A 16,370-nucleotide genomic window follows, 5' to 3' on the forward strand; every position below is an offset into this window, starting at 1 on the left:
AGAAATTTCTTTCAGAAAAAAACTCGTTGAAGTCGGTCTGTTTATTGAAGAAATATTTTACAAGCAGGGTGATTGAAAAAAATACGTACTTATCAGAATGAAAATCACCTCCTTTTTTTGAAGTAAGCTGGTTAAAAAGTATTCATTATATAATAAAAGGAAGTAGAAAATCATGTGATTTCAGGGAAATGCAAGACAAGAGGCTATAGAAACTTCACGAAAACTAAATAATATTAAAAAAAATCTTTTTAGTTCACTGTTAAGTCAGACATCCCTGCCTCACTTTTAGGCCTGCTTTACTTAAAAGGAATTTATTCATAAAAATTCAAAATTTTTGTATTCTATAAATCAATATTTGGTTAACCCATTTCTTTTCTCATATAAATCATGTGTTTTTTATTATATTGTATAAATCGTCTATTCAAAAGATTTTATTTAATAACTCAATCCAGATTATAAAATACAATTCAGATGAGTATTATGTCATGAAAATGTCCTTATATTGGGTTATATGGTTGTGGTTTTAAACTTTGGCTAAGTTTTAAATTAACGAAGGCGTTTCTCTTTTAAATGAAATGGGAACAGCCGTAAGGCTTCTAATCAACTAAATATAACTCAGTATACGTCTCTTAAATGAAAAAAGAAAACAAAAAAAAAGAACAGTTTTATAATATTTAAGTATTCATGGGTACATTTAACAACATTTATTATTCATAATTCATGCCAGTACAATTTTTGTGAGTTTTTAAATGTCTAAGAAAATGAATAAAAGCTTAATTGAAATAAATCAGTAAAATCCAATCATCGCTATAGTCGTTTTTAAGTATCATATTTCTGGTGTAATTTAGTGAACAGGGTTCTATTAACAACACTGTATCAGAAATGATCATACTGTGATGGTTTAATGCCACGAGTTTAATTCTAATAAATATTAATTTCTATTGATATTAAAGAATATTAATTTAAAAGCTTTCAGAATAGAGTAGAACTTTAGTATACTAAAATTCAAAATTTTAGAATAATTACTTTCATACATGAACTTTCCTTGAGCATGAGAATAAAAAAATATATACTATATTTCAATTTTTGTTGTAAGACGTTTTACAAGAAAGATAGAAATTTTGTTTTGAATAATTTTTAAATACTTTATTTTCGAATATAAAAAAATTAGTCGATTTATATGATTTATTATAAATGTTTAGCGTTAAAATCGTGTAGAAAATATCACGATTGGTATGTTTGTAGAGGCTAGAAGGTGAAGAAGTGTTTGCGGAAAAGGGGTAGGAGAAATAAATTTATGACAGAGACATCGTCCTTGTAGTAGTCGTCGATGTGAGCAGCTAGTTAAATCAGCGGAAACTTGTAAAGGGTGTCGGTAAGGATAGAGGGTTGAAGGTTGGGAAGTAAGGGAAGGAAGGTGGAAATAGGGGTATGAGGGATATGTCGGATTGTATACTACAGTGGTATGAGACGTTAGGGGTAGTCGAGGAGTCGGGGGTTGAAGGCTTACTGCAGCCCCGGCTATTTACTGCGCCGTCACGACTCCACCCTTCCTTATATTCGCGCTCCACACTTTTCAACCGCGGTAAGATCCGTTGAGCTTACCCTGGAGACGACTAGGCGCCTTGTGATAAACAGCTCACACTACAATCTCCTTCCTCACTATCAGCGCTCTGCGTACCCCTCCTTTCCCGTGTTAACAACGACCGTGGCCTCGTCTTAAGATGCTATCACTACATCACAACCCCCTTCCCCCTAGACCACATCAACCTTACAGTACGGTACTACACCCTTTCCCCACACAGAATCTTCAGTCGATCGACCGGACGCCAGGTTAAAAAGCTCCTACAATCATCACATCACACAAAAGGATATTTCACTTGTAGTACCTACAACAGAATCATTACAACAGAAAGGAACTAAAAATACAGCAGTAACTAAAACCACAAGAAAACATATACTCACCCCATAATGCCCGAATATCGTACTACAATAAAAAAATATATATGTATTTAAATAAAATACTTATTTTCTTCTGACGTACAATTTACTCTCTTTTCCCAAATAGAATTAATTACAGTTTTAAGTAATTAAATAAGTCTACGGTACAGAAAGGGATAATGAATGGTGAATAGGATCGCCTTCATCTTCCCTCTCCAATAAATAATTGTATTAGTTGTGTCCGGTTACTTTAATTATTTAAAACGGAACATAGTGTGGAGTAAGAACATTACGTCACAAGCTTAACTATGCTTAAAATGCTTATGGACAAACAGAGTATTAGGATCGTCTATGTACGCCTGCGTGTAAAGAGTTAAATTTCCGTAACCTGTTTGAATAATTTCAGATATATTAGAGGGAAAGAACATTTTAAATCCTTGGTATGCCCTTTCCTTGATGAAGGACTTCATTGTTTTCTCAGTAGAATTATTTACACTCATAAAAGATTAGTCATTGCATGCATCCATCCGTGCCGAATGCATCTTTCCGTCGTGTCAAGGTCTATTTATCAATATTCTAGGAAAATTTACAGCACTACGGGAGTAATTCTAAGATATTATCCACTGCTAATAGATAATAATATCTAGGCAAGATTGTCCTATTTTATAGAAAACTTTAAAAAAATAAACCTTAATTTTAATTTCTGCACTTTCTTACAACTATATAATTGCGACCTTTTGATGTATATGTACGAACATTGAAAAACAAAGGAAGATTATGTTTACAAACAGAATAATGCCACAAATAATAAAATTACATTATACTCAATCAAAAAAAAAAAAATACCAAAATTCAGTTTTATTAGAAAAAACTAATTTTTTTCTAATAATAAATATAATTGATGAGACTTACTTGTTTTGCTGCTGAGTATGTTCTATTTTTTATATGTCTATGACTGAAGGGAATTCACATAAAGAAAATTAAAAAATGAATTAACTTAGTATTTTGAAAAAAAAAAATGTTAAAATCACCTCAAAATTCATTAATTTTATAGAAAATTAATATCGAGAATCTTTAATATCAAGTAAAACTATAACGTAACTCTTAACAGTTGAAGAATTTTTTTGGAAATGTGTAAAAAAATCTAACTTCTAAAAATATCGTTTTAACGATGATTATTGCTAAACCATAGAGCATGCAATTCAATAAGAGAAAATAATAATTTTAAGATTCGTCAATGATATTATTCTTCTGATAGAAATCAGGAATAGATTAGAAGAAATTGTGAATGGTATGGGTTGGTAACAGGGAAATTCAGTTTGAAAATAAAAAAAAGTAAAGCTCCAAGATAATGAAATGTAACAGAAAGAAGGATATGGTGGAATTAGATATTAAGGTAGGGGTATATAATATACTATAAATAGCAAAAATTTATTATTTAGGTAGTAAAATTAAAAAAAGAATGGAAAAAGCAAGATAAAGATCAACAAAAGCTGTCTGAAAGAACCAGGAGATTTTTATGCAAAAAGAAGGATGCTGGTATTAAATATAGATCTAAGAACTAGCAAAATATTCGAAAAAAAATTGTGTTGAGCGAAGCGTTATAAGTTAGAAACAAGGGTCAAAAGAAAAAGAAATGAGATAATGGTTTTTTAGGAAAACGATAAAAATTAGGAGATTCATAAAAATTTGATTAGCGAAGTCTTAAGACAAATAGGATTTGAGAGAAATTTGCGGTAGGATCTAGTAAAATACCATAAGTTTCCGCAGAATCTACGTTGATGAGACATCTTAAGACTAGGTTTAGTTTATTTAACAACAGAAGGAATGTTAGAGAATAAAATGCGTAAAAAAAGATGAAACACTGGAATTTATAAAACAAATATCGGAGGATATGTAATTATTAGCATGCAATAATTATTTTAAGATTAAAAGGTTAGCGCAAAAGAAAATGAAATGAGGTAAAGCATCAAACCAGTTCAATGAACAACGACTTCAAAAAACTACTAACCAAATACCAAAAACTGTAGTTCCTAGTGTTAGGAAAAATTAATAAATATGAATTTTCTTTACGCATATAACAGGAATTTATTTACCAGTATTTAGACTAACTAATTCGTTCTGATATAAAAAAGAAGCCGTTTTATGAAAAAAATTTCTGCAATAATTAATTTGAAGCTATAAGTGATTGAATTTATTTTATATACAAGAGTAGCTAAGATCTGGTTTAGACCCGATTGGTGATGTTACAAGCAGCTGGATCAGATAACTTCTTCTATTTAAATACGAGAATACCCTTGACGTAAGTGTCTTTTTTCATGTGATTTTTTAACAAATTAAATGCAAATTACTCGTGAAAACACATTATTTTAGGACTTAAGAGGTTATTTTTCAGAGGTTTTAAAATACTTTTGACTAAGTCTACAACTTAGTCAAGAACTTACAATAATGCCAGTTAATTTAGTTTCCGCAGTTACAATCACAAACAAAATTTATTTCTAATATGGAATGTATAAGAAAGATTTATAGGCATCTTTCCTACACTATAAAATTTAGATACAAATTTTAAATGAAATTCATTATTTTCAAATTGAATCGTTTTATCCAGAATTTTCTTTGTAAGTATAATAATTTTTAATATTCATCCGCTGAAAACAGAATGAAGATGTCACCTATAGTTTTGAAATCTCTGAAATTCAATGGGCTGGTATGTCGATATGCAACAAGATGTTTGGGTGAATGAAGAGACAATAGGAAACCATTTTATTCCTCATTTTTCTTAGTTGACCTAACAGGAATGCTTGTTATCATGAGAATGGCTATACCAGTTTCTAAACTGACTTGTATCTTTGTTCAGGTTGTCTTAATTGCTTGGTTTTGGCAACTAACATAGCTACAACTAAACGCTTCCTTTTTAAAAACTTGTTTACGGAAAAAATAAATGAGTTACAGAACTTCTTTTTACACGGCTTTTAATTGAGGAATAATAGGGATATCGAAGGATTTTAATCATGGAAAGCTCAACTCAGTAACGAGGTGAAACTAATGCTTTCTGTTAATGTGGTCGAAAAGAAGACTTGTAGATGAATAACTTATGTTAATAAATATTCTATAGTTCTTCTGTTTTTTGTCTTTTTCCCACTCCAACAGAGCCTTTTCAAAGGAAAGCTAAAAGTCGGCTTTGACCTACATGTTTGCAACAGAAAAAAAGTATCTTTAAAACGTTTATTGGAAGACCCAAAAATAGATGAAGTTTTATGAAATTCTAATTTCTTTATCATCATGTTATCTTCTTTTTCAAAAGATCAAATTCTATTGGCAGGTAATAAACTTTTATTTCATAAGGATCCATATCTCAAAAAAATGCAACCCTAATGTAATTAAAAAAAATGAAGGTAATTGCAAGAACAGTGTTAGATAACGTTACATGTCTTCAAGCATCATGCGGTGAATTAACAAAGATTTAATTAAAATAAAAACCAGTTATTTTATAAACAAAACATTCTTATTCTCTTTTCCTTTTAGGTAGATTACATAAGAAAATTACCTATTGTAATGGGTACTTAGGGAAAATTTCGATATATCTTCGCGTTTCACACCCCAAAACCCAAAACCATTGTCAGTTCAAAAGTTTATATATATATATATATATATATATATATATATATATATATATAATTTCACTTTCTTGTGGACACGATAACTGTCGTAATTTTGCGCCAATCACTTTCAAATTGATACATAAAATATAACGACCCAAAATATCGGTCGAGTTCGTTAATGGGCAAAATAGAACCATGGGGGTGGAAATGGGGAGCTTTTTCAAAAAAAAAAAATATTGCTGTAACTTTCTTATTAAATAAAATATTGAATTCCTTTAAAGCTCCTAATATTCTTTGGATAAGAGCCTAAAACTTATCTAAGTAAAGTTTGTTGTTATCACAAACCATTGGCCTAGGAGGATGGAAAAAATGGGATTTCGAAGACAAAAATAATCATACCTCCCTTAATAGGCACAATATCGAATAGGTTTAAAGTGGTGGTTAGTCTAAACATTACCTAAAACTTTTGTCTGAAATAATTTTTGATATGACCAACCCTTACGGCAAGGGATGACCAAAATTTTGCTGAAATTGTAAGAAAATGGGAATTAAAATATGTTTAATATTTAAATTATCATATTAAAGACCTTACCTCTCGTGTGTTTTAATTTATATTTAAACATTGATTTTTTTAACGAGTAATTCATTTTTCCATATTCCACCTTATAAAAAATGTAAAGAACTTTTTTTTCACGCTTGTATAATCTAAAATTCTGATCAATTGTGCATAAACTTAATTTAAGATATACAGGAATAACATTTGACGAAATTTTAAAACGGTATTACTGTATGAAGCGTCTAATTTATTATTAACTCTTAATACTTCGTGGAAGTACAATAAATATGATGAATAAATATTTCTTCAGATAATTTCAATCATCCAGTTGAGGTGACAGAAAATTATATGGCTGCTACCTTAACCGTAAAATTTTGTCTAGTACACTTTACTAGTTTTCCTAGTATCTTTATTACAGAGATTAGCAATCCCTGTAAGATGAACCAACCTTCTGATTGATAACTTATAATAAATTTATCAATTAGTTTAAAATCACTCAAATTGTTTACGTAACGAACGTTAATATAAATTTTTATAAACATATTTGAGATTTAAAATGTGCCATTAAGTTTAAGAATACGCCTAATGTAGTGCCCTCATTAGTATAGCCTAAGGGTAGAAAAGGAGTTATTCTGATACAGAGGGTTGCTGAGGAGGATCCTGGGAATCGACAGGCAGGCCGATCTGTACTCCGTCACCATCACCACCCCCGAAGCCAACACTTCACCGCCTCCAGGCACATTACCACGCTACACCGCCCTTCGCCCTCTTTAACCCATCCTCAAACCGACGACCCTTTCTACCCGCGCTCTGCTCTCTAACTTTAATTATTTATAAATCAAATTGTACTTTACACTTTGCACGCTAAGAACCCTGTGAAATGACTTTGCTCTTACCACTTATTCCTCACCTTATTCAATACGATGACACTAATCTCATTAGAGCATTTGAAAATCCCATCTTACAACTTTCTTTTATTTTATAATTAACAATCGTTGAAAAAATAAAGAAATAACAATTAATAATATTATTTTCACTAAAGCGGATAGTAATTTTAGAATTTAGTACAAATTTAGAACATTAATTTAGAATTTTATTAATAAAATGAAATTGTAAATATTTAAAAATGTTCGTTTTAAAATGAGTATGGTATAGCTCTTCGTTAAAAATAAATAAAAAACAATGAAGTAAAATATTGAAGAAGCGTGATTTCAGTCGCATGAAATACCTATTAAATCATAAATATTTAGGTTCAAAATTTTTACAGGTTAAGCGTGTGATACTTATTTACTTACAGTAAATAAGTATCCTGTAGACTTTCCCTGTGAATGTTTTATCCCAAGAATAATTTTTAAGCGACTGCTTTATCTTCAGTTAATTGTAAAATTGTAAAAAACTATCCGATAAAAATACCTATTCGGTTTTGATAAATAAAATATAAAATAAAGTTTTGTTTCCTTTACTTCGTGTATATGCATGTGTGTGTGTTTCGTACACACGCGTGTGGTTTTGTAATATCATTATTGGAAAATCCGTTTTATCTATTTAATATAAGTTTATGATTAACCGACAATGAAAAATAAGCCTTGAAATTCATTTTTGTGATACAAATATGAGAAATATCTAAAGGCTACATATTAATTTAAAAATGTAATTTCTAAACTGTTAAGGACATTGATAATCTCTAAAAGATTAACGATGATATATTTATTGGCTAGAATTTACTGCATCTATGAAAGAGACGTTACTTTAAAATTATTTATATTAATGAATGATTGTATATTAAGTATCTAATTTAAAAATAAATTAAGTACAAAACTGAAAATGAACCAAGTAGTAAAAAAACTGGACGCATTCATGTCTATTCTGGAAAATAATGAGGAAGTACCCGTTGCTGGATAGAAAACATCCCTCAAAAAGAAAAAAAAGGTTCTACAGTATTATAAAAAATTATGTCTAATTAAATAGGCTATAAAATTTTTATGGTTTTTTTTTTTTGTTATTAATAGCGGTTCAGCATGAAAGAGGTCCAAGAAAACCAAAATTACATCATCAGAAAGAATCGACTGGAAGTCACATACCAGATCAAGCAACTGCAGCAGTTCCACCTATTAAAATGACGTCACCACAGATGTTTCCTCCTCCACCTGGTATAAAAAGTTCATCAGAAGGTACACCACATCCCCTGTTTTTAGCACATCAACCACCACCTCCAGGACTTTTACAAATTCTAATGTCAGCTGAAAAATGCCAGGTTTGTTTTTAAAGTTTACATTCAATTTAATCAAATTTTCATTTATTTTAATAAAACCTTATTTTATTCGTAAATTATATATATTTTAATATAATAAATTTTCTAATTTTCATGATTGCCAGTTTTTGAAATGAAATGTTTACCTAGGTTTCAGAAATTCTAATTCTAATTCAGCTTTTAATTAAACGGTTGGTTATAAAAATATGATTACTTTAAACCGATACTTAATTTACATACGGAGATGAAAATTATAAATGCTAAAAAAACACATTCAGTAATTACGTTATTGTTTTTTGTTTTTTTTACCATTGCTAAAAGGTAATTACGCTACAACTATACCGAACTCTGTCTTAAAGTGGTAGCGTCTAAATCTTTCATTAGGAAGAAACCCGGGTTCGAAACCTAGTCAGAACTTGGAATTTTTCATTGTGCTTCATGAAATTCTGATTCCATATTCCCAATTAAAATTTTCAAGGTTACGTGGTAAATTAATCATCTAAAAGGAAAAGGTTATCACTTTTTGTAGTCAGTGTTAAAGATAGATACAGTTACAGTATTAAAATAAGTGAGAAAAAGTTTTTCGGATATGTTTTTTTTAATTTTCGGTGTAATAAATGATTGATTTTAACTTGTTATAACACGGTCTGTGTATTATAGTGGCAATTTTTTTGAAAACAATATAAAAAAAACATAGAAAAAATATAGGATTTAAGTCTTAATAAAACAACAATACCAGTACTGTAAACCACATAAACTGTTTGGAATTAACTTGAAACGTCAAGGAGCATCAGTTTATTAATTGAATGGTGTGTTGAAGTAAAGGCAAAGTTTGTGAATGATTGAAACCGTATTCATATTTAATAAACCAACTGGTTTATTTAATTAATTAAGTAATGTGCTAATAGCATTTATATTATCAAAGTTAATGCCACTAAGTAATATAGAATATTTTTCCCATTTTCGTTTCATTATTTATCTGAGGTATCATTTCTGAAAATTAGTATTATCAAAATATTAAGACGACCCAGGAATACTGGGATCCAAAAAGCCTCAACCCTCGGTTGCTCCTCACATTCAAAATCATGAAAATGGTCCAAATACGTATGAGGAACAAGTTATAGATCCATTTATATTTCAGTAGGAAAACTACGAGTATATTTAAAACAAACTATATTTATATTTACATTTTGAAATTCGTCTTAAATTTTAGTAGAAATAAATTATTTTAGAGTAGATTTAACAAGTGACAAAATTAAAAATGTTAAAAACCCATGAAGCCGTTTTGAAGAAACATATCTACTGCAGCGCCCTCTGGCGGCTTATAACCGTAAAACATGTCGAAGAACCTGCTCTGAAGTGATACCTATGTAATGCAAAAGACCACATCGAAATCGGTCCAATAATTTTTAAGGAAAATGGTAACAGACATATACACAACTTCTTACCCCAGTCGCATATACCGTCTCCAATCCAAGGGTAAAAAGATTAAATTTAAACGTTCTATTAGGATTTTAAATATTTTTTCAAATTTTATTTCTTTATTTTCTTAAAATTAATTATTTACGGTTAAATATATTTCCTGAAAAGTAAAATAAAATAGTAATAGGCATAGACAAAATCGTCGGAAAAAGTTTTAGGGAAAGATGCGAAACTTTTTCAAAAAGACATACAATTTATTTTATTTTATAAATAAATAATTAAGTAAATTAAAAGAGAAAAATTAAGATAAGCAGCAGTAAATTTCAAATTTACTGCTGCAAATAAACAAAATTAAATCCATCCCTGATATTATTTTTCTATCATATAATACCATAATTTTTGCCTGAAATAAATTTATAATATAATAAAACTTCCTGATAAAGTAGTTCATGATGCCATTTTAAGTATCTTAAGATTTAATTCTGGGTTGTAAAATATGGTGAGCTAGTTAATCGACAAACATCTGAAAATTTCCAAAATATTTGATTTAATTTTATTTATCTAAAAGACATAGCTAGTTCCGTTCTTGTTCGTAAAGTGACCGATTGCATACACTCGATTAGATATAAGAATAGGTTCCCAAATTATCTACAATATGATTCTTTTCAAGATAATTAATGATTATTAAATACATCGTGCTCCGTGTTTGTTAACTGCTGACTTTACACAGGCTAATGGCATTACAAAAGACAGTGTGCACTGCACATGACATGACGTAAAAATTACCCGCTCCAAAATATCTTATACGTCATTTAGTTATACGTCATTGAGAGTAGTTATATTCCGATGAGATATACACCTCAAGTCAGGATATGTCGTTAAGGAAAAAAGAGGAGAACTAATACAGTTAAATTTCAATTGATACGGCTAATATCGTTCTGCAAATCTTCTAAACGAAAAGGCGGTATCTATCCTCTGTACTGCCCCAAGACTCAAGAAAACGATTGAAGACTCTAGGAACAAAAATATTAAGCATTCATTGGTTGTATATAGAGTAAAAAATAAAGTTTACTTTTGTAGATGATTTTTGTGACTGTTCTCAACATTACGGATCCCTGAAACAATTACATTATGAAAGACACTTTTTACATTAATAGGTAAAAGCTAAAAATAAAAGATGTGTTAAAAATTAGAAAATGACCAGCTGTAATACAACTGTATAACTGTACAAGGATATAATAAATTGGTGAAGGGGGGTTTCGAAGTAATTATGTTCTTCACAATGACGGGAGACAACACACAGCATCAGAGAGGAACAACAAGTAGAATAGTGTATATAGGAAGGGGATGTATCAACACAAGGGATGAGTCGGTATGTGTGAGTGAAGAGAAAGAGGATGTTTAGGTAGGTGGGGGGAAGAAAAAAGAGAGAAGGGGGTAGAAAGAGAGAGAAAGAGTGAGCGAGAGAACCATCCAGGCTAATCCCATGTCAGGTGATAGTTCCCACGTCCAGTGACTCATTGTGAACTCAACACAGCCGCTGCTGGCTCGCTGGCTAGCCAGTTACTTCTATATACGTGCTGTAAACTCCATCCCAGATTAATGACCCGTATTTATGTTGCATCTGAAAATCGTCTCATCTTCATTTCAACCCCCTCCCCTATTTTCATTCACTTCTTCATACCCTCTTTTATTAAAACTACCTGTACCTTTCCCCTCATCTACAAAACCTATTTTCTCATCTTCTTTTATTCTACATTTATCACTTTATTTTAATTTATATTCTTTTGTTTAACTCATTTTATTTAAATTTATTTAAACAATGCATATTCAATTCATGTAGACACTATTGTACAATAAGAGCTGTCAAAACGTTTACGTATTTTGAATTTAAATGATATAAAGTCAATTCTTATACATATTGTATATGATTAAAAGACAGGCGTGCTCACATCAAACGTCTTTACAAATGAAGAAAAAATTCTCAATACGGACTAGTTTCTTTTCTTATAAAAGTTGTACCCTGATTCGCTGATTAAGCATTTATTTTATATTAGGCCTCTTATTTCCATTTCTCTTTTAGAAGCCAATCTTTTTATTCTTTGAAAAACATTCTTTGTTTAGCAGCATTTATCATTCAAAAATTTAACATAATCAAGGGATTTATTTTATTACTAGTTCCATAGTTAGCATATCTTCTACCAATTTGCAACTCACTTTCGTAATTCCTTTTATTAACTTATAATAAAATTGTTTTATATAGTAAAGAATTGTAAATTATGATTTTAAAGTTAAACGATAAAGGGCATTTTTACTAAGACTAGCGGATAGTGAGAGAGGAAAACCAGACAGAATTATTGACATAATCAAGACACTCATTCTACATATTATTTAAGTAGATGGATGACCTTGAACCACATTTTACATGGCGAGAGTAATGGTGTATATACTCGTAATTTTAGGAAATCGCATTGGAAAAAGTCACTATGAAAAAAGCGTGTGATTCTTGTTCTAACTTTAATTCTGGATGACATTATTGAGAATTATCAACTATAAAATTTGTTTGTCTAATAAAAGAGATTCATAGGATGTCAAACTCAGAGATATAATGGATCGATTATCGAATGCAGATTAAGTATTATTACGATAATTTATTATATTAAATTAGCGCCTTTAAATTAAAGAATAAAACAAAATTAATGGATTGTAGTACAACAAAGAATGATGAATAATTAAATAAGACAGGAGAATGAGATTAAAATAAGAAAGACAATTAAAATAGATTGGTGTAAAAAAGAAGAGATTTCATGTAGTAAAAAATTCGATAATATTAAAGATAAATACTACAACTATAAAAAAGATTCTTAAAAATACCTATGTTAAGTGTAATATGTGATAAAACAGAACAATAAGAAAACCATGGACACGAAGAGAAAAGAGAAAAGAGAAAAGGTGGCAACAGGAAAAAAAAACAAGAATTGAGGCTTTTAAAATTTGCAGATGAAAATTAGATGGATTGGCAAAGTTTGAGATGTACAGGTTACGATAAGAAGAAAAGAAATTCTTTGACGGAATCAAAGTCGAATTAAAGTGTAAGCCAAACGTTAAGATATCAATGTTTAGTTAATTTTTTTCTGGGTGGACGATAAAATGTCAAATGTAGAGGTAGGCAAATATCAGAATATATAAATCGGAAAATGCAAGATGCTGATACAAATTGCTGATATAAATTCAACAAAGAACAAAACAAATAAGAATGGAGACTAAGCTCTATATGAATTAAATAATTTATGTATCATATTAAAATTATTTGAAATTCTATTATTTTTTTGAACATTAATTAATTAAATATGGGTTTATACTACTTTGTAACACTACTACAGAAGTACTGGAGTTTGCAGTACTTGATGTAGAGGAAAAATATATACAAAACAAAATGATTTATAATTAGAATAATTTCTATTATGCTCTGGTTATTGCATGTTTATTCCCAAGAGGAAACTGCATAAAATGAGGTGAAAAGCGTAAACATAGAGGAATCTAATATAAATTATGGTATCCAATATTCTTGGGCAGAAAATTAAATTCCCAATAATTTTGCTTAAATCTTAGACAATTCTCGATTGTATCAAAATATTTTATGTAACATCTTATGATAGAATTATTTATAATTAAATTACCTATAATTTATTATAATCACCATCGACAAAAGAAAATTAAAAGATTTTTTTAGTAGACATTCGTTTTAAAGCATAGATTTTATATAAAACATTTTAGGCTGCAATTAAACCTCAATCTAAAAAATTCTAGATTGTCACAACAATTAAAAATATTATTAAATAAATTATAAATTAAGGTAAACGTATTCTCTCAGTTGATTCCAAACAAGGAAATTAAAAAAAAAAAACATACAAATTACGTTTCAGTGTACATTCTTACTTTGTTCTGTGACATTATTTATCAACTTCTATTAAAAGTAAAGTAAATTGAAATAGAAACACAGGAACACAAAAATTCGAGTGGGGCTGTGTCGGGGCGTACGGCCGTTGGTTTAACGTGAAAGTTACAGACCTTGGATGAAGTTCATCCAAGCTACAGACCGACTAACTTATCTGTACAGTTAAATAGGAGAGATATCATCGTATTTTTTGAAAAAAATTGAAAGTCTCCAATGGAAAATTTTCGTTCCTTCATTTGGCCAATTCTAGATAAGTTTTGAGCGCGACAGCGTCGAGACTTTATTGGCATCTACCGAACCGACTTGTTACAGGTACTACATAAATGAAATACCGCTACATTTTCGCCGGGGTATTATTTAGTCAGAAAAAGAGGAATGTTGCGAGCTTTCGCCTGCTTTAAATCTCTGTCGAACCGAAGTAGATCACAAACGCTGCAAGATAGACCAAACGGATTGTTTTTAAATACTGTTTTGAAGCGTTTGTCCGCTGCACGCGAATGGTCCTGCATCGCATCAATTCAACTAATGTTGATATTCATCAGCCCGGGAACGTCTTCCATAGATGTATGAGTGTTATCTTTACTCGTTATTTCCATTAGTTCGGGTACAGTAGCGGTAGAGGTGCTCGCGCCGTCGGCGTCGTTCACTGAGGGCACCGTGTCAGCTTTGCGACGCTCCCGAAACAGTCTCGCTCTCTCGGCACCGAACATTGAGGTACCTGTGCGTGGATCATAACCTCCCTTTTTCAACGATATGCGTAATTTATATTTCCGGCTGGCTTTTGCGCGGGCTGAAGCTGACACATTGAATTTTTATACTTTTTAACATGTTTACTTTAATTTTTTATACATAAATATTGTATTTATTCCTCCAAAATACACTTATTATAACTTAAATCTACCTCGACAAGCTGTAAACACAATCACCGCGCTATCACGTCTAAGTTGTGAGCTACACTGAATGAAAACGGGCGAGAGCGCCAGTTTTGGCCGATATGCACTGTGCCCTTTCCTCGCCAACTCGCTCACCTGTGACGCAAACTCAAAGTCGTATATCGAGCTGACCATGTAAGTTATAAAATGATACCGCATTTACGTCTCTGAGACTAATAGTATGTGATTTTAAATACATAGGAGTGTTAAATTAAATATCAGTATTATTTTATGTTAAGAAAAAAAATAATTAAAGTATCTTTATGTTAATTTCATTTTGTCCATCTTAATGTTCGACTTTTTATCTTGTGTTTTCGATATCAGAGTAGAATACTGAGTCACAACACGTATTCAAACACTTTAATTTTAATCTAGTAAACGATTCTGTGCTTGTGACTTTTTCATTTTACACTTTATTTATTCTAGTATATTTCTATAAATTTTTCTACTTAATCAACCGAAAAATTAATTAACTCAATCTTTACAGCTAGTATTTAAATTTTTTTTTTTTAAATTGAATTATTTAAATCTGAAATAGTTAGGTGTTGAGAAGGGATTAATAGAAATGCTGTTATAAATTATTGAACTTATAGAAGTTTTACTCAAACATAATTTTTTTAATTTTAAAAACAAATGAAACAAATCTAAAAATATTTTTGAAATATTGAAAACACTGCTATTCATGGATTTAAATATTTTTATAAGATTATCTAACTTATGACTTTTATTGCACATCGGATTCTATATTTTCCCTATATTTTTTTTTTCTAAACGAAACCGGTATTAACACTGGTTTTAAGCCGTTCACATTGTTAAGGGGTAATTTTCTCCCAATTTAACGTTTTTTACTATTCAACCCATCGACTAAATATCTAATTTTTTTTTTATATGTAAGACTTATCAAGAAGGGAATGATTTTTAACTTTAGGATTAATTGGTGGTTAATTTTTAAATATATTTTTAAAGTTGTTTTTTTTTTTTGCAATTAGTACACTATAATATTTATTTAATTTTAGGCGTTTTTAATCTATATTTTACGATATATAAGGACAATATTCCTTAGTAAAGGATTGATGTGTGCAAATTTTAAAAACTTTTTATTACTTCGAGAAATAATTTAGAATGTCTTCATTATTTTTCATTAGATAAAATATTAGTAAACAACATTGGAGTACTTATCAATAGCACACGAGAATATATTAAACTTTTAAGTTCTATACAAATGTCAGGAAAATTTATTAACATTACTTCCACCTAACTTTGTCTTACCGTCATATGTAATCGTATGTAAAAGGATTAACTATGACTATCTTTCTTTATTGGTTTAAATTTCGATTTTTTTAAGTTTGGTTTTAAAATACAGTTTAAAATTGGTATTATACGCCTTTGTAATTTTTACATATTGTTTTGTTGTAAATTGTAGACTACGTATTGAATACGGTCTATAATTCCTCTAAATAATTTTTTTGTTTTACCAACAACATATAAGAATAAAAATATTCCATTAATAAAACTATACAATAAATAAATATTGAAATTGATAAAATTATGAAATAAACGTTCAATTTATACAGCAAAGTCTTTATATAATTGAGTAAATAATTAGCAAAGAGCACAGGAATTGATATTATCCTGTTATTCTGCAATATATCAAAAGATTATACGTATTATCTGAGAGATAAATTCAAATTACACCAGATAAACGGTA

At 29.7% G+C, this 16,370-nt stretch overlaps 1 protein-coding gene across 1 annotated transcript in view; it reads left to right on the forward strand.

The window, feature by feature from the left end:
* The window catches only part of dsf (nuclear receptor dissatisfaction), a 63,393-nt gene that overhangs the window by 21,969 nt on the left and 25,054 nt on the right, over positions 1–16,370 (forward strand). Inside the window, exon 4 of the mRNA XM_075359216.1 lies at positions 8,109–8,353. Within this exon, the coding sequence (XP_075215331.1) occupies positions 8,109–8,353 (245 nt within the window). The remainder of the gene's footprint in view (positions 1–8,108; positions 8,354–16,370) is intronic.

Source organism: Lycorma delicatula, chromosome 3 (genome assembly GCF_047948215.1).
Source record: "Lycorma delicatula isolate Av1 chromosome 3, ASM4794821v1, whole genome shotgun sequence".
Classification (NCBI taxonomy): Eukaryota; Metazoa; Arthropoda; class Insecta; order Hemiptera; family Fulgoridae; genus Lycorma; species Lycorma delicatula.